This window comes from Aptenodytes patagonicus, chromosome Z, assembly GCF_965638725.1.
Source record: "Aptenodytes patagonicus chromosome Z, bAptPat1.pri.cur, whole genome shotgun sequence".
NCBI lineage: Eukaryota > Metazoa > Chordata > Aves > Sphenisciformes > Spheniscidae > Aptenodytes > Aptenodytes patagonicus.
In genome coordinates this window covers 88,418,969-88,437,615 of record NC_134982.1, presented here as the reverse complement: position 1 = coordinate 88,437,615, position 18,647 = coordinate 88,418,969, and the positions used below count along the sequence as shown (strand labels likewise).

Genomic DNA, 18,647 nt, shown 5'->3' with positions numbered 1-18,647 from the left:
GGGGAGTGCGCATGCGCGCGGGCGGCGGCGGCGGACGGCGGCGGCGCCGGTGGTGACAGCGGCGGCGGCAGGTGAAGGTGAAGCGGCGGGGGCCGGCGGAGGGTGGTGGCCCGGTCCGTCGTGCCGTCCCCCGTCGTGTCTTCTCCCGCCGGGATGGCTGGCGGCCCGGCCTGCGGCGGGGCGAGCCGCCGCGCTCGGAGGGACTGCAGGGGCGGGCCCCGGGCCCCGTCCGCGGCCCGGCCTGGGCGCCCCTCGCTCCGCGGCAGGGCTGCGCCTGGGCCTGGGCTAACGCCTCCGAGGTGCCCGGTTACGCGCTGACGTGGTGCCTCTTTTCTCTGTAGGTGAAAATGGAGCTCGGGCTCGGAGCGGTCAGCGGGGGGGTGTGTTTGTGGTGACCGAGGAGCCTGTGCCCTCTTAGGAAACAAGTTTATCTCCAGGAGCGGTTGGACAATGTAAGTTTGACAGGTTTCCTTATTTTTTTTTTAAGGCTCCGAGGGAATATTTGAAAACCACCTTCTTCCTTTGTCCTTTCATTACTAATTTCTCTCGAGGCCCTTCATCCACGCTTTATCTTTTGCTCTAAGGCTGCTAAAAGGTTTTTTTGTTCTTTAGCTTGCCACTTTTTCAGTGTCTTTCAGTGCCTGCACCAGCTGTGTTGTTTCTCAGCCTCATCCCATTTAGGCAGTTTTGCCTATAGTGTTTCTGAAGTTGATTTGAAGCAAAATATTTACCATGTGCATCAAAATAGCACATGATTATGTCAGACTTAAAAAGCGAGAATGCCTCTTGGATGCGGCCTTCAATGCTTACTCTTTTTCGCTGTACAGCTGTAGTCGGAAGGAGGGTCTGCCGTAAGTGTGTGTGAAGGGAGAGGAGCGTTGTGGACCATGCCTGAACGTAAGTACGTGACAGGCTGGCCACGGTACTGCTGTAGATAGCACACAAGAAAAACTCTGATCCTTAGGAGCCCCTTGAGCACACGTCCAGTGCAATATGCTTCTTAAGCGCAGTTCACTGCTTAGTAATTCCTCTTTTAAAAGAAACTATATGCAGGGTGCGTTTCTGGAAGTCTAACTATGGTGACTGTCATATTACACCTCTCCTATTTAAATTTATCTTGAACCTTAACCAAAATTTCGTTCTGGGATAGCTACTTTCTATCATTTAACTGTTTGGAATATTGACTTAATCCTGCATTGGAGCTAAGCGTAAGTTAACTAATTTCAACCATATTATTTGTTTCAGCAATTTTTAGTGCTGTATGCGTTTTGGCATATTGCACTATATTTCTGTGTTTAAAATGCTCTCTATGCAATTACAGTAGGATATAAACAATGTTTTGAGTTCAGTATATCTTTTTATAAGAACTGATTATATGTCCTTTTTACTTAGTAGCCACAATGTCAAATAAGGAGGTGAAGGCAGCATTAAAGAGTGCTAGAGAAGCAATACGAAATAAAGAATATAAGGAAGCCTTAAAACATTGCAAGGTAATTAATTTTTTACTTGGAAGTTAATATTTTTTGCACATTTTGTTTGCTGTTCCCATACTTCTACAGCCATATAGTAGTGCAGATTGTGGAGTACCTTATTGATGTAATAGTTGGGATTGATTTTCAGATTTAACTTCCTTGATTGTTCATGTTAGTTGCCCACAGGTAAATCTTTATTCCCCTTCCCTTTTGCATTTGCTTATAGGTGGCGATAAGAATATTAAGTCTAGAATGATAGCGATAAAATCCACTTCTGATCCAGACCTCGACAGGAGTGCTTTAATTGCTGAGGTACAGATATGGTTACTGGCAGAACAGTTCAGATATGAACCATCCTCTGGGGCATAAAAAGCTGAAGTTACTAATGTTAGTCTTTTCCTAAAAATGAGCTAACTTCTAATATTACCATACAGAATAATTCACCAAACTGTAATGATAAAATTCAACACATGGATCTATAAGATGCATTTCATTCCTCAGTTTCACTTTAAATTGTTTATTTCTAGGCAGTCTTGAAGCAAGAAAAAAATAACTACAATGCTTGGGTATTTATTGGCCTGGCAGCTGCTGAGTTAGAGCAGCCTGATCAGGCCAAAGGAGCATATAAGAAGGCTATTGAACTTGAACCAAACCAGTTACTGGCGTGGCAGGTACGTGAATGTCCAGATTCACTTTTTCTTTCTCTGAAAAGTGTCACTGTGGAGTTAAATATGGAAACAAAGCAGAGTTGAGGCTTGCTTTGTGTTTTCTTGAGACCCTTGGTTCTTCTGAAGCTTCGGAGTAGCTGAGGTTCGTATTATTTGTGTGTCCAAAGTAAAGCCGTGGGTGACTGCATGTACGTAGCAGGGTGAACTTTAGTTCCAGTATATTTAAGTCTGTATTTCTTGTGTAGACTAGATAGCAGTAAAACATGCAAGGTAGAACATGAATTGAAACAGATACAGTGAATTTGTCCATGCTTAGGAATTTCCATGCTTGTAGCTCAAGAAACATTTGAAAATGCTTCTCTCACAGGAGAGAAAATGTTTTATCTAGTAACTTATTTTTCCAGCTTCCAGCATCAAGTGGGTTGTTAGTGAATTTTGTTGTTGCTACTTAAAAACAATAGTATACATTTAAAATAGCTGTGTGCTGGGTGGTGTGTGCATGACAACCTATAACAATGTATAGTTAAAACATACAGTTGTGTTATTTGGAGACTTCTGAAGCGTGAGGTTGCATATTAGGTCTGTCTCTCAGATACAAACAATCGGTATTTTTCTACGCTAGTAAGGTTCTGAGTATTTTCAATATAAATAGCTTTTTAAAGTATCAGTATTGCTGCCTGATTTCAAGGTATATTCAAATTTCCTCAGTTTTGCAATCAGATTCTGGCTTTCTGTTACTCTACAAGGTGGTATGATACTTGGATATAGGTCTTTTATCATATGACTTAGTGTGCTTTGTATATTGTCTATTATGCAGACAAGATTATGTGATATATTCAGGTTTCATGTAGTTGTTGGTATTAGTTAAGTGTCATGGTTTAACCGCAGCCAGCAACTAAGCTCCACACAGCTGTTCGCTCACTCCCCGCCAGTGGGATGGGGGAGAGAATCGGAAGGGTAAAAGTGAGAAGACTTATGGGTTGAGATAAAGACAGTTTAATCAGTAAAGCAAAGGCCGCGCACGCAAGCAAAGCAAAACAAGGAATCCATTCACTGCTTCCCACGGGCAGGCAGGTGTTCAGCCATCTCCAGGACAGCAGGGCTCCATCACGCGTTATGGTGACTTGGGAAGACAAACGCCATCACTCTAAATGTCCCCCCCTTCCTCCTTCTTCCCCCAGCTTTCTATGCTGAGCATGACGTCATATGATGTGGGATATCCCTCTGGCCAGTTTGGGTCAGCCGTCCTGGCTGTGCCCCCTCCCAGCTTCTTGTCCCCCCCCAGCCTGCTCGCTGGTGGGGTGAGGAGCAGAAAAGGCCTTGACTCTGTGTCAGCACTGCTCAGCAGTAACGAAAACATCCCTGTGTTATCAACACTGTTTTCGCACAAATACAAAACACAGCCCCACACTAGCTACTATGAAGAAAATTAACTCTATCCCAACCAAAACCAGCACATTAAGAAAGTGAGGAAAGCTTTTCATTTAAAATAAGTAGATTCATCAGACTGTACAGAAGTACCAACATAGATTCTGCTCAGAGATTACTACATTAACACTTGACCCCACTGAAGGCAATGGAATAGTTTTTGCAGGCAGTACTTACAGTGTTCTCATAACACTTAACCGTTGACATCAAATCTTACTTATTTTTTATCCTTTTTTTTTTTCAAAGGGATTAGCAAATTTATATGAGAAATCCAACCAAACAGATGTCAAAGGAGACTTAGCAGACGTTTACCAAAAGCTCTTGGAACTCTATGAAAGGTAAAGAGTATTGGACACCATAATGCAGTCTAAGATTTCTGGTTCAGTGAATGCCATTGCTGATACATAGGATAGTCTGCGAGTTTTGTTTTGTTTTGTTTTTTTTTAAAGCCTTGTCCCTTCAGTGGGTAAGCACTTGTTACTAAGGTTTTCTGTACCTGTATAAGGTTTCTTGACCCTGTGCCTTTTGATAGGGCAAAAACTCTTGGAATAATTGTACTTGAGGGTAGTAGTTTAGAGAATTCTAATGTTACCCTTTGTCCTCTGTCTAAACTCACTGCCTTGAAGCACTTAGCTCTGATAGTTCATTGTCTGCATTAATAAGTAGGCTTATTTTTCTCTGCTTTTAAGATCACAGAATATGTGTCAGCCGATTCATGTAGGTACAGTTCTAAACAAATCTAACTCTCGGCTGTCACTGTAGCTGTCTGGGGTGTTTGATTTGTTTCCTTAATTTGAAAATTTTTCAAAAAGAAAAGTACAATCCTTAAAATAATTTTTTTTTAACTCAGTTGCAGCGGCAATGAATAGAACTTTTAGGGCAATCTGTGGTATTTATTCTAAGTATTTGCTTGGCAACTGAACCTACTAAAAAAAATTGTCAGAATTAAAAAAAGTTATCCTATTTTATGGAAAACTTACCTTGTTTGTGTGGGATTTTATTCCTTTGTAGTGGTGACAAGCAGAAATGGTGTGATGTATGTAACAAGCTTGTGGAACTGTATCATCAAGAAAAGAAATATTTAGAGGTGGGTTGACTATATTACTTTCCATCTTCTGATCAAATGGGAATTTCTTGTTAGAACTAGCTACTTTTCATTAAGGAATCCCCAATTTTTTGGGCCACAGACCACTTAAGGTCTCCTTGTGGACCACTACTAGGAAGAACTGATTTTAACTATATTCCTTTCTTTTCCACTGCATAAGACTTGAATGCAATCCATTAAACTGACAAAACTTGACAAAGAATATTAGTATACAGGCTGAAAGGGTGCAACTTCATTCTTCTGCTTTATTTCTAGAAGTCAAGCATGATCCCAAATGCACATTTGCATGCAGTGTGCATGAGTCAGGTGTCCTTTGCTTGTCCTTGGCCAGTTCTAGGTATCTGATTAGCCCTTGACTGGTGTGGTGATCCTAGACTGTCCCTGATACTTCATGCCAGAGGGTAAGATGGAATTTGTACACAGCCTGAACACGATTGCCTGTGGCTTACGTGTTGCATTTCATGCACAACGATAAGGACATGCAAAGCTGCTCCAGGGCAACTCAAGCTTCAGCCCACGTAGCCCTCCCAAAGTCCGTGTCAGCATGACCATTGCAGAAATAGTCATGGCTCTTCTCAGCTTACCACGAGGTGGAGCTGTTAAATGCCTGAATGGTTCAACAGTAACATTGCCTATGGTCCCTATAGTAATGTTACAGGATACATGTTTTTGCAGTTACGCTGTTCACTCTTCCTTTACTCTTTAAAAAGGTTGCTTTCTTACAAGGTGGTGCATGGTCTTGCTCCATGTCATTTTCTTCCCTTTCCTCCAACAATGGAAAATGAAAAATTTTACATACACTTAGCATCAGGCTCAAGACTATTAATTAGCTCCAAAGCCTCTTTGTATACCAGTTTCTGAAACTAAATTCAATGTTAATAGTTTAGCATATGAAGGCAGATTTGCTCTATGTGCAACAGGAAACCACAAATTAGGCTTCAGGGTCCTATTTTCTCTTTTCCAGTCCTGTTGATTTTTCCACACTGGAATTTCAACATGTACTGCTGCTGTTACTCTGTTTCTGTTCGTAGTGCTGTAGATCCCACAAGGCTTCCATATTTTTTTCTTCAGAGTTTATCAGAGGACTGTTTAGGTCTATTTGTACTGTTGATTCCCTCCAGGAGCCAGAGTCAGAATTCATACTCTTGGTGTTGCCTCCCTTATTTACCGTACCTTGGAAGGTGGACAGGTCCCAGACAATGCTTTACTCAGAAAGCAGGTGAATCTGGGTCGTTACTTTGAACGTTACTCTGTTGTCTACCCTAGTGTGGTAGAGTTGACAGTAACTGGAAAGCTTGTATCAGACCTCCAGCTCTTTAAAGAGCGACAGCATGGTTCATTTGTTTCCTCTTGACAGGTGGCTGAAACATGGCAGAAACTAATAGGAATGAAACAGGAGGAAGGTGCAGAAAAGGCAGAGCTGCATCAGCTTTGGAAGAAGATGATCCAGCTGCTGAAAGACAGTACACAAAACCAGGATAATAAGACTGAGCAGTTGGTAATGTTTCTCACTCCTCATCTAGATACATATGTATGCACAGTGCAGCTAGACTTCAGATGAAGCCTTAAAAACCTTACAAATCTCATGACTGCCTGTCTCATTAATGTTCAGTAGTACTAAACTTCTCAGGAGAAGGTGGGTGATTTTACCTTCTAACAGAAGCAGTGAGGGTGCAGCAGCCTGATATGGGCCTTAGGTGGAATAAGGCACCTAAATCCAAGCAGTCATCCTGGAACTCCTTCATTAACTGCCTCCTAAGTTCTGCAGGAGTCCAAGTTTGCACTGCAGCACAGTGATGCATTGTTCTACTTCTGCATGTTACGAGAAGCATCACTCATAAGCATCATTCATAAGCTTTGGCAGAGTCTAGAATGTAGGTGTTCTTCAAAATGAGAAACTCCCCTCCACTTTCCCCCTGGGGTGAAAGAGGTAGCTTTGTGCTGTTTTTCCTTTTCTTCGTACATAGTGCTTATTCCAAAGAGTAATGTTTGGGTTCAAATTTTCCTTTCTCCTGTAGATTTTAAGCTCTCTCAGGAGAATGTCAAACCTAATTGGAGCAAACAGAATGATCGTGAATTATACTGATCCTGTGTTCTCTATGGCCAAAGTTAATTTTGTTTTATCTGATTTATCTGTCCTTGTAAGATGAACCTCATTCAACAGGAAGGGTGGAAATTTCTCATCACCAATCTGGTTTGATAGCAGTGTTCCAGAAAGATGGAAAATAGAAACTGAAATAATTTGAGAGGGAAGAAAATTGAATCTGGATCTCTACTTTTTGAGAAGGCAAATGCTCTAACTTACGAGCTACTATAGAAAAGAGGTACTACAGGCAGCACTGCTTTCCTTTTTGGGGACAAGGAGTTTAAAAAAGAAAAAAGTTGCATAAATATCAGGAACGGGTTTCACATGCAAATCTACAGTTTATTGCATTTCTGAGTAAAGCATCTGAACCTGGATGGGTGTGGCATTGAAGGCAACATCCTATTCAGTATTGCACTCGTGACAAGCCATGGGCAACCTTTTTGTTTAGCATGCTCGTTTGGTAGCCTGCACTCTGTGGTGCCTGTGTTCTCCTGTGTATAAGGAGTCAAGAAATTTATATTTTATTTATTTAGATTTATAGACTAGAGCAGGGGGGAGGGCTGACAGCTAGCCGTAGAGGATAGTAACCTAGGTTTTGTGGTACCAAGTCCTTCTTTGAATTGGGATTAGGTATGAACAAGAATCTATGTTCTTCCAAATTTTGCCTGCCTTGTACCCATCTTATGTTACAAAATAGTGCATAGCTGCTTCCTCTTGTACTAGACAATTAACGTGGTTTGGATCCTATTTCAGTACTACTTCACAGTAAGGAACTTGCTTTGTGACTTTCTCTGTTCACAGTACTAGTGTAAACTTAATGAGTAGGACCCATAACATGTAACTATCCACTTAACTATGGAAGTGCTGGAAGGCATGTCCTATGAGGAGTGGCTAAGGGCTTTGGGTTTGTCTAGTTTGGAGAAGAGGAGGCTGAGGGGCGACCTCGCTGCTCTCTGCAGCTTCCTGAGGAAGGTAAGTGGAGAGGGAGGTGCTGATCTCTTCTCCCTGGGATCCAGGGACAGGATGCCTGGGAATGGTTCACAGCTGCACCAGGGGAGGTTTAGACTTGACATGAGGAATCCTTTCTTTACCCGAGAGGGTGGTCAAACCCTGGAGCAGGCTTCCTGGAGAGGTGGCCGATGCCCCGAGCCTGTCAGTGTTGAAGAGGCATTTGGTCAGTGCCCTTAATAAAATGCTTTAACTTGAGGTCAGCCCTGAAGTGGTCAGGCAGTTGGACTAGATGGTCGTTGTAGGTCCCTTCCAACTGAGCTATTCTATTCAGTGAAGATAACATTCTCCTAGAGTCATTGTTTGTTGCACTTCTAATTATTTCTTATTTCAGCTTTTGACTGCATTTGAACATGCGGTGAACTCTGCTGACACTGTTCCTGGTGAAGACCACCAAAATCTTTACAAGGACTTTATTCAGTGCTTGTCAAAAGTAAGGTTATGTTAATCTGTCTTCATCAGTGAATAGATGTAATATTCCACATCTGATAATTCGCACAAATAACTATTTTTTTCCTTTCAAGTTTCCTCATGAAACAGCTAGGTTGGAAAAGGCCTGTAATGATATGATGGCTTTGTATCCTACTGTGAGTTATCCCTTAGAAGTACTTTGCTTGCATTTTATCCAATCAGGTGAGTAGGATGGGTTTAGACATATTTGGGGCTTAAAATATTTCTTTTATAGTTAGTTTTGTGACAATCTTTTACAGGTTTTTACCCTTCACGACCCAATACAAGTGCACTATTTAACTTTTATGTTATATTTCTGCCTGTCTGGAAATGAAAAGTGTTTGGTCCTATGCTTTGCTATTTCCTGGCTCTGTAATTGAGTGGTGACTGTAAATTGGCAAAAAATTTCTGTGAGTTAAGTCCAACTCTGGCAATGTACAAAGTCGCAAAAATAGAATGCCTTTCAAAACTCAAAAGCAGCCTCTCAATATAAATGAAGGTTAGCTTCTTAAGCTTAGGAGAGGGAATGGAGAATGTTAACCAGTGCACTAAGGCTGAGGACGGCCTTAGGTTATTCTTGACACAGAAAATCTGTCTTGGTGAAAAAACCAAACTTTTGTGAAACTTTCTTCAGAGGAATGCCTGGTGAATAGGGAATAAACAGACCTGTTTAGATGTTTGTTCGAAGTAGAAAAGGAGAATCTGAAGGAAAAAAAAACAAACATGGTGTGTTCAATAGCGCAGGTATCTGAAAGTATACAACTGCTATTTTCAATAGTTCACTAAAGAACATTGCAGTAGTGTTGGACACTTTCTCAGCATTTTCAAACATAACGACTAAATTTTGGTCTTTCATTTTATTAAGGCATCAGAAGTTGATTTTATTTCTTTTTAAAACCACGAAAGAAAATCAGGGGAAAAAATCCTCTGATTTATATAAAGAGAAATAACTTTCAGCTTATGTAGAAGAATGCCTTTTCTAATTTTGAAGGTAGGCTTCATGGAATACTGTAGCAACATAAAACGAGAGACTTTTTCACTTTGATTTGAAAGGATGAAGACAAATGAGGCCCAGACTCTCATTTCCACATGAGAATGCTTTACAGTTCAGAGAAACATGCAGAAACTGGTTTCCAAAGGAAAAGGAGCATCTGGTTGGCACAGTTCTTACATGCCAATGCTCTGACAACATCTCACCATCCCACAGCCATCTTGGGGTGGGGAGGATGATGCTTAGGTTTTAGTAAGGCTGTTTGTTTATATCTGAGTCATTCCAACGATGTCATAGTCCTTCATGCCCCAAACTTGTGGGCTGTAACTCGGATGCATTATTAGTCACCTTTACCAAATGCAAATCAAAGGCAACCTTTATGTCAAATGAGTCCATAATTTTTGAAAGAAAACAGTAGTTCAGAGACTGTAGCTGCAAGTCACAACTGTTGCTTTAAGCAAGGACGGCCAAGTCTACAATCACAGCTAAACATAAGCGTAAAAAGTTAGTGGCATCAGTTAAAATTAAGCCAAGACATTTAATTATGTGGTTTCACAGCCAGACTGTTTCAGCAAGCTTATCACAGCAAATTTGTAGGTACACAAGGCCTACTCTGGAAAGAAATTATTTTGATTTATTTGAGGCAGATTTTGATATGTGGGCATTCAGCTGGGCTTACATGAAAAGCATATGAAGGAATTGGTTTTTATTAATAAAGGAAGGATACCTGTAGTAATTTAACATGAGTGGTTAAAAATTCAGGTTTCAAACTGACAGTTTATTTTGTTTGGTGGTACTGGGTATTTAGATTACTGCTTGTTTTTTGGGTTTGGTTTTGGGGATGGAGGGTGATAAATATGTAGTACCTTTGGAAAAAAGTTTAGTTAATAAATTCATTACTTTGAGTTCAAAGGGTAAGGGTCATATTTAATGTAGATAAGGTATAATATTGCCTTTTTTTTTTTAAATCTAAAACTCTGTAAAATATTTCTTTTTCTGAAACGAGGTACTTTGTCGGAAGAGGCCCTGCACTGTTTTTCTAGGCTTTTGGAGATGGACGCAAGTAGTGGTCCAGGCATCATTGGTTTTGGTGTAAAATGCCTCCAAGAAAAGAAATACAAGGAGGCTGTTAAGAGTCTCACTGAAGGTAAACGTGTAATATGAGGTATAAGTACTCTGTAACTTGAACACCAGCTAGTTTATGCTGGATATTTTGGGAATCTTATACTTTCATAGTACTTTGCCAGTTCTAAGACCAGGTAGATTTTAAAAAAATACTCAACACTTGTCTGACTGAGGATTGGATTTTTTTAAAATATAGCTTTAAGTATAACATCTCTGAAGTCTGTCATTTCTGTTATAGTCAGCTCTGTAGTATTTTAGTGTGATCAACTTTAAACTTTTTTTTTAATCTGACTGTTATTGGGGAAATACCTAGATGAAGCAGTAAATACAGTAATAGCAATTAATGAAGGAATGTGGAATTTATAAAGTAAAATATAATGCAGCTCCTCTAATCTAGTCACTACATTTCTATACCTGAACAAAAATGACTTCCCTTTAAAGTAACATAATTTTAAGACCTCCTTAACACTTATATTGGGTAAACACTTATATTGGGTATCTAAAGAGAAATATTGGAGGATTTTTTTTTTTTTTTTACAGTAGCCAGAATTGCTGAAGAGTTGGCTTACTAATCTGTAATTATCTTGCTTGCATTGAAATGGCAAAGCTCTTTCAAAATTATTCATAAGTATACTAGAGGGAAATTGGGACTCTCCACTCTCACTCTGCTGGCCATGAATAATTCAAAACTGCTTACTGAGAAAGCTGGGTAAATAAGCATTTGGGATCTAAGCAATCAGGAGTCAGTCAGGCTATGCTGTGATAGCCTGCATTCTTTCACCCAGGTTTAGAAAAAGGTTGTTTGAAATTGGATTTCGGAATACTCTACAATCGCTTACCCACAGTGAAACAACATGTCTTGCCTAAAATCTGAAATAAAAATTTCGGGTGCTTACGAGGAAAAAGTTTTCCATGGAAGGCAAATTCTTCTGGCTTAAATGGCCATGGGATGTTTTGACAAAACATACATCCTGTTTTTGACAAAAGATACATCTCCCAAATAATTTTGTTTATTTTTACTTTTACGTGTAATACTCTGCTTATGAAGCAGACAATGCAGAGGGCAAGGCTTTTGGTATCAGCAGAAAAGTATGAAGTTTGGAAATAATGTCTTTCCCAGGAAGCCAAGTGTTTGCATTTTAGGTATTGAAGCTTCAAGGCATTATTTAGTAGTGTATATATGTATCTCAGAAGACTCAAATTCAGTTTTATTACTGCATCTTTAATTAAGGCAAGTTTATCAGGAAGTTTCAGTGAAACACTTGCTATCATTTTTTTGCTGTCTTGAAGTTCTATAGGCCTTTTCTGGTTTCTAAGAAAAACTTTATGAAGGCTGCTGATGTTAATGTCAGATCAAAGTGAAGGACTTTATCTTTTTGAAACAAAAGTGCACCTTAAGCCAGTGTTGTATATTTCCCCACTTTCTCCCCTTTTTCTTCTCTGTATATGTAATGTTATATGCAAAATTAAGCTGAACAGAAGCTTACGTGCTTCTTAGTCTTTGCCTTACTGCATGGAGGCCTGTATGTCTAAAACAGTTTAAAATAAGACTCAAAGAAAAAATTAACTGCAAGTCTTACTATCTGATTGATAACATGTTTTTGATGGCATTATATGGCAATACAGCATCTGCCAGCTACAGTGCAGCCCTCAGCAACTTTTTTTTAGTGCCTTTTTTTAAACTCTTCTTTTATTAGGTTTGCAGAAGACTAGCCAGTGTCCAGCAGCATGGCATTATTTGGCAGAGGCACAGCTGAAAATTCACAAACACAGGGATGCCGTCCTGTCCTGCAATCAAGGTAACTGCCCGCTAATGGAAAGAGCAACTGGAGGGGTACGCCACTTTATGTAGTCCAGCCAGTGTGGGCTTTGCATGGTAGGCCTGAGTTAGCAGCAGTCGTAGTCCTTTGCTTTTTGCAGTCTCACACCTTGTGCTGGTGTCCCCTGCTTCTCTTGGTTTGTGACAGCTGAAAAGCACCTTGTGCTGCTTAGTCTCAGGAAAAGAGAAAATACTTGGCTAATCAGAACGAGAAAGCTGTCTGATCGTTAATATTTAGGTGGTTTGCGTGTTCTGATGTGCTGCTTCAGCTGATGGTTGACCCAACTCCACCAAACAGCCAATAACTGCCTGAAACCACAAGGGTAGGTGTCACAAATTTTTAGTCTGGAAGACTTCATATTTAATCAAGTGAATGTAAAATGCAGAAATGTTGCATAGTACAACTGCATCTTAAGAAACCTCACTGAGTGTAAATCTTCATCCGTGCTAGCTGGGAATGAAAGCAGTTCTTATGACCTAGTGATGCATATCTAATCTGAGTAGAGCCATTATCTGATGGTTATAAATGAAGGGGCAGCCAAAGTGGACTTTTTTCTGACAGGGACAAATGCAGTGAAAAACTTCTCAAGAAAGACTTGAAGAGGTAAAAGTATGCAGACCTGGCTAAACAGTCACAGGAAATTATTAAAAGTAAGGGGAAGTACTTGCCAGTGAGGGAGATTCAAAAGGCCTATAAATTTGGGTGGAGGAAATGTGAAAACAGAACAAAGTAGAATCATAGAATAGTTTGGGTTGGAAGGGACCTCTAAAGGTCATCTAGTCCAACCCCCCTGCCATGAGCAGGGACATCTTCAACTAGATCAGGTTGCTCAGAGCCCCGTCCAACCTGACCTGGAATGTTTCCAGGGATGGGGCATCCACCACCTCTCTGGGCAACCTGGGCCAGTGTTTCACCACCCTCAGTGTAAAACATTTCTTCCTTCTATCTAGTCTAAATCTACCCCCCTTTAGTTTAAAGCCATTCCCCCTTGTCCTTTCGCAACAGGCCCTGCTAAAAAGTTTGCTGCCAAAAGTATGTAAAAAGAAATTTATTGCAGAAAGAATGAAAATGACATCATTCTTTTCCCATCTGTGTTCAGTGTGGAAGAGCTCAGGGTGACTTCTACACCATGACCCTTCTTTTCAGGGGATTCATCAAACAACTTGTTTGTGATTATAGCATTAATAGAAGTTGCTATAAAACAAGACAAGAAAAATTAGCATTAAGGAGTTATAAGATACTGACCTAGGAATTGACCGAGGAACAAAAAGATGAAATTGCTGAACTACTAAGGGGTTTATGTAATTGCTTGCTTAAACTGTCTTGGCACCCAAATGCTTGGAGGTAGATAGTGTGACCCTAACTTTTAAAAACGGCTCTAGGAAGGGTGAGGGAAACCACCAACAAGTTTGATATGTTTAGTGGTTGAATTAGTTAAAACTGAAAGAACAGAGTTAAGGAATTTATGTAGAAAAAATTATTCTGAGGGATAGACAGCATAGGTTTTGTAAAGTAAAGTTGTTTTCTTAGAACTCCTTGAAGGAGTTTATGAGCACATAGATAAGGGAGATGTGATACAGTCTTCTCTGATTTCCAGGTGGTAATTGGTAAGATCTCTTACAAGACTGTTAAGGAAACTAAGCAGCCTTAGGTTAAGAAGTAGAGTTGTAGCTTTGAGTGGTTTTTGTCAGTTTTAAATAAGTTAAAAGCTAGAGCACGGTATAGTAATAACGTCTGTTTTCAGGCTGGAAGGAGGCGTCCCTGACACTTTCACCAATACCTGTGTTGTTCATCCTCTTTTCTAGTCCTTTATGAATGTTGAGTAATAACATTATAAAGTTTGCTGCTATTCAAAGCAGACTCAAGAACTCTGAAAGGAGATTACCAGAGTGAGTAACTAGGTGTTAAAATAATGAATAAAATTCCATAGTCTTAAATGTAAAATCATGAGTTGTGGGAAGAAATGTTCCCACAAAGCTATCCTACAGTCTTGTTGAAGTAGAGAGCAGAAAGGTCCTCATTTTGTATGAAAAAACAGGACTGTTTCTCTCCCTTTCTATGCTTTACAGGCAAGTCAAATATTAGTAATTACAGGGGAGGGAATGGCTAGTGAAGCGGAGCACCAGCATGCAGTTGCTTTACGAACTTTAGCAGCATGGTGAAATCTGTGTGCAGCTTTGGTACCCATCCATCCCTTCTCAAAAAAAAAAAAAAAATTCTAGAAGTTAATAGACTAGTGATAAGGTTGATGAAATGTGTGGAAAATGCAGCATATGAGAACAAATAAGTAGCCTGTAAAGTCCTTTTTCCAGCCTGGAGAAGAGATGATTTTGAAATCTGTGAAGTTGCAAGTGGTGTGGAAGATAAATAAAGATCAAGTGTTTTGTTTTCCTATGCGAGGTCTGGTTAGTACCAAATGAAACTGAAACCTGGAAGGCTCAGAACAAACTAAGTTTTGTTTCTCAATGCAAGGTGTAAGTTATTGTGCCTTGCTAAAAGATGCTGTTGTTGCAGAAAGTTTCCTTGGTTCCAAAGAATGTGTGGAAAGTGGGAGAGAATGTTGGGGAAGCATTGTTTTATGCTTGGCCTGTCTTACTGGCTGTATCAAGTCAAAAAAAAGTTCATCATATGTGAAAATAAATATAGTTAATTGAGTTATTCAGAAAGTTCTTGCCTTTGGAGAATACTGAACTTCAACAGAGATGCCCTCATTCTCTGAGGTGAGATTATATTGTGTATTGGAGAAGTAATCAATGCTGTATAGAAAGGTACAAAGTTACCTTTGCACAGGCACAGAGTTAAATCCCTGGTTTCAGTAATATTTTTTTCTTTGAACACTGAAGTGTAAAACAACTTGTTCATTGAAAGGTCATTGTTTCTTCAGAACATAGATCAGAAAAATGTAGCATTCCATTTATAAGGCCAGCAGCTAGAAAGCAATCAGTCCCTCCACATGTCTGAGAGGACCTTTCTAAAATTAACTATTAAACTTGAATGGATAGAAATTTTACAGAATAATTTCTTCAACATGGGGGAGAGCAGTCAAAAAAATTGCTCTATTAAGTGGTTTTCTATTAGACTGAAAAATTGTAATTAACCAGATTTTTTAAATATTGGGAACAGTAGTGCACTTTGTAGTTCCTTTTTCTATTTTTAATTGATGAAACTTTTCTCTTGTCAACAGCTCTTCAGGCTCTTGGAACTCCTGAGGGTCCTAGTCTTCGGTGGAAGAACCTTATCCTTCAGTTGAAAGCAGAGGCTTTGATTAAAATAGCTGATGTGGATGCTGCAGAAGAAGCCATTAAAGCACTTGAGCAGGTATTTTCATTGACTAAAATGTTTTTTGTTTTTTTTTTAATTTTAAAAAGTGCTCTCATCTTTCTGTACTGAAAATTCAAGCTGTGTATTTGTCCCTTTGCCTCCTTTTTACATTCTGTGTGGTTTAGACAACTCCTACCAACTATGGCGTAATCCAAACACTCCTTCCTTCTCTGTTTTTTAGGCTTTGCTACAACTCTTTTTCACTCGGAATTCTGATTTTAGAAGCTGTCACTTTTGACCTTGTCTGGTCTTGCTCAGTGCTGCTGGGTTCTTGCTAGTTCTATGGCTGTTGTTCATCTTCATTTGAATTACTCTTACAATCCTACTCCCCATGTCCTTCATTCACTTGTCGCTAAGTCATAAACAAAAGCATATTACTTGGAGATTGAATTGTTAAGCTTTAAGCAGAAGTTGCTTCCTCTCTTTTTTGCCTCTCAGTTTCATGTACACTACTTCTTCACTGTTTAGACGTCTGTAGCTTTGTCCTTGCTCTCTACAATCTTCTACCTGTTCTCCATCAAAATTACTCTGTCTAAGGCTTCTCAAGAGTATTCTAATGTTGTCTTGTCTTTATCTTCGTGCAGTCTGCCTGCTTTTGACACCTTTGATTTCTTAATCTGGGGAGATAATAACTTGGTCATGTCTATTACTTGGTTTTCTAGATTGTGGATGCGAGCAGTGATCCAGTGGTTTTAGCTATCAGAGGTCAGGCTTATCTAAACAAAGGTTTAATGGATCAAGCTTCAAAGGTTAGTGCTGTATTGTCATTCCTGTAAGCTAAGTAGAATTCTTGGTTTCATAGAAGAAATAACTAGGAAAGAATGACATCCTTTTGCAGATTTCACAAGAGCTTCTGTTGTCCCACCCTGATCTGGCAGAGTCCCATGCTCTAGAGGGTTTCATCCATTATTCCCAAAAGAACTATGAACAGGCAGAAAGAAGGTAGATTTATTTTTTTTCTTTCTTCTGACAGGGAAATGTGGGGGGAGAATAGAACATAGTGTTTTGCAGCTTTTGAGAATTTGTCTGATCTGACCTCTGTTCCTTTTATTTAGTTTTCTAAATGCTATTGAAAGAAAGGCCGAAACTGCAGAGTATCATCAGTACCTGGGGCTCACATACTGGTTCATGAGTGATGAGACAAAAAAAGACAAAGGAAAAGCACTCACTCAGTTCTTGAAGGTAATGCCTGCTTTAACTATTCATGTAGAATTAGTGTTTTCCTATATCAGAAACCAAATGTGGAAAATACACTGACTGGAGTGACAGACTTGAATATTCTGCTTGTTACCATTTACAAGCCTCCAGAGCCTGTAAACCAAGTTCAGCTGTGCAAAAAGGCATTGCAGGGAGCTGTGCAGTTACCTGGAATCTCCCTGCTTTTGTTTTCCTCTTCTCACCTAATTCTTGAGGCCTTTGATTTAGCCAAAAGTAGTGGTGATTCTCTGAGTCCTGTCTCCTTGAGGGCTGTAAAGTCGAGGCCTCTAGATGACCAGCGTAGATCTTTGAAGACATTTTGAAATGGGGAGGGAAAATTCAAATTTTCCTAAAAATTTGAAAAAAAAGTGAGGAAGGAAAAAAGATGAGAATGGTGTTAGAGTTTCAATGTCTGTCCAAGGAAGTAAGTCTGCAAACCCCCACAATTTATATAGTTTTCCTGATCTTTGGGTTTTTGGTGGTTGTGGCTTTTTCTCTGAACATAGGTAAGAATGTGAATCCAAAAGATTTAGTCTGACATCTTTATTGGGAACATGGAAGTATACAAAATAAGACTAGACACTGTAAACTCACCATATAACTTTGATAGGTGTTGGCAACTCAAATCATTGCCTACTGTTAGCACTTCAATAACAGCAGAGTATATTGGAGAATGTAGTTGAAGTGAACAATACTTTTGGTTCTAAACCATTTTATGTGAGCTTTTTTTTTTATTATTATCAAAGCTGTTTTCTGCTGCTTGGGAGCTGTGGGTTTCTTAAGTATAAACGAATCTGCCAGGTATATCTAAAAGAACTTAAACTTTAGAAAAGGCTGGAGTTAACTGTGATGTAAGAGTATGAGCATAATGGTTGAAACTGAGTAGATTATGAAAATGATGGGACACAGTAAGGAATTGTTTTCTCCTAGCACAACTAGCTTGTTAGTACTTCACGTACAAAATGCTTTGTGTCATGAGGTTTGTAGCAGATTCAGCAAATATTTAAAGCTCAAGTAATCTCTGAAATCTTAAAATAAAGTTTGACTACTCAGATGTATCACAGAAGGAGTTTAAATAAGTTGATAAGCAGAGATTGAACAAGTCATTATCACTGGTCCTGTCCATCAGTATAATCCTTCAAAATGCTGTCTTACATTGTGTTCGTATTTCCTTATAGGCTGCAAAATTGGACAGCTACTTGGGAAGTGTGTTTTGTTATTTAGGTAACTACTACAGAGATATTGCTGGAGACAAAAGTAGAGCTCGTGGTTGCTATAAAAAGGCTTTTGAACTGGATGGAACCGATGAAGAATCTGGAACAGCAGCTGTAGACTTGAGCGTGGAACTTGGAGACATGGTATTATACATTCAGGGCTTTGGATTACTGCTGGTTTGTTTTTCTGTTAATCCTGCTCTTTGAGGAACCACTTCAGGTTTCCTCTGTATTTGAGAATAAGATCTGAAAACAGATGTTCTGTCATTGCTTAGCAGTTTTCAGAGTTGGACCTGCTTCGATTTTTATGCTCCCATTCCAAATTAAATCTGTCTGGGGAGAAGGGTAGGGGAACCAAGCATAACAGTAGTCATCACGTGTGATTTAGATGAAGGATTTTTTCAGTAGGTAACATGAAGAGAAAGTTAGTTTTCTTTTCGTATTTAACTTGTGCCACTTCTTTTCTCCATCCTCCACCTTGCTCTTTTCAGGAAAAGCATAGAAACTCATTAGAACATTTTGAAAAATATTTCTTACATAGCATTGTATAAAATGTTCTTAGCCTATGATGTTACAGAGCAAGTGTAACCCATACTTCGACAGACTCCATTGGAACATCTGGGAAGTCAGTCTAAGTATCTGACTTGCTGCAGATAGAATCATAGAATAGTCTGGGTTGGAAGGGACCTCTAAAGGTCATCTAGTCTAACTCCCCCTGCCGTGGGCAGGGACATCTTCCACTAGAGCAGGTTGCTCAGAGCC

The 18,647-nt window shown here is 39.6% G+C and overlaps 1 protein-coding gene across 3 annotated transcripts in view; it reads left to right on the top strand.

Annotated features, from left to right (window-relative positions):
- The first annotated feature begins 37 nt into the window (after positions 1-37).
- Positions 38-18,647, top strand: part of SKIC3 (SKI3 subunit of superkiller complex) — a 52,711-nt gene continuing 34,101 nt past the window's right edge. The window contains exons 1-16 of one of the 3 annotated variants that reach the window (XM_076363388.1): positions 38-77; positions 342-452; positions 1,393-1,490; positions 2,000-2,143; positions 3,815-3,906; positions 4,580-4,655; positions 6,031-6,171; positions 8,102-8,200; positions 8,292-8,400; positions 10,215-10,355; positions 12,031-12,132; positions 15,338-15,471; positions 16,137-16,223; positions 16,313-16,416; positions 16,530-16,656; positions 17,850-18,029. In XM_076363388.1, coding sequence (XP_076219503.1) covers positions 1,401-1,490; positions 2,000-2,143; positions 3,815-3,906; positions 4,580-4,655; positions 6,031-6,171; positions 8,102-8,200; positions 8,292-8,400; positions 10,215-10,355; positions 12,031-12,132; positions 15,338-15,471; positions 16,137-16,223; positions 16,313-16,416; positions 16,530-16,656; positions 17,850-18,029 — 1,626 coding nt within the window. In that variant the 5' untranslated portion in view covers positions 38-77; positions 342-452; positions 1,393-1,400. The remainder of the gene's footprint in view (positions 78-341; positions 453-1,392; positions 1,491-1,999; positions 2,144-3,814; positions 3,907-4,579; positions 4,656-6,030; positions 6,172-8,101; positions 8,201-8,291; positions 8,401-10,214; positions 10,356-12,030; positions 12,133-15,337; positions 15,472-16,136; positions 16,224-16,312; positions 16,417-16,529; positions 16,657-17,849; positions 18,030-18,647) is intronic. The other 2 variants (XM_076363389.1, XM_076363391.1) reach the window with 2 other exon arrangements.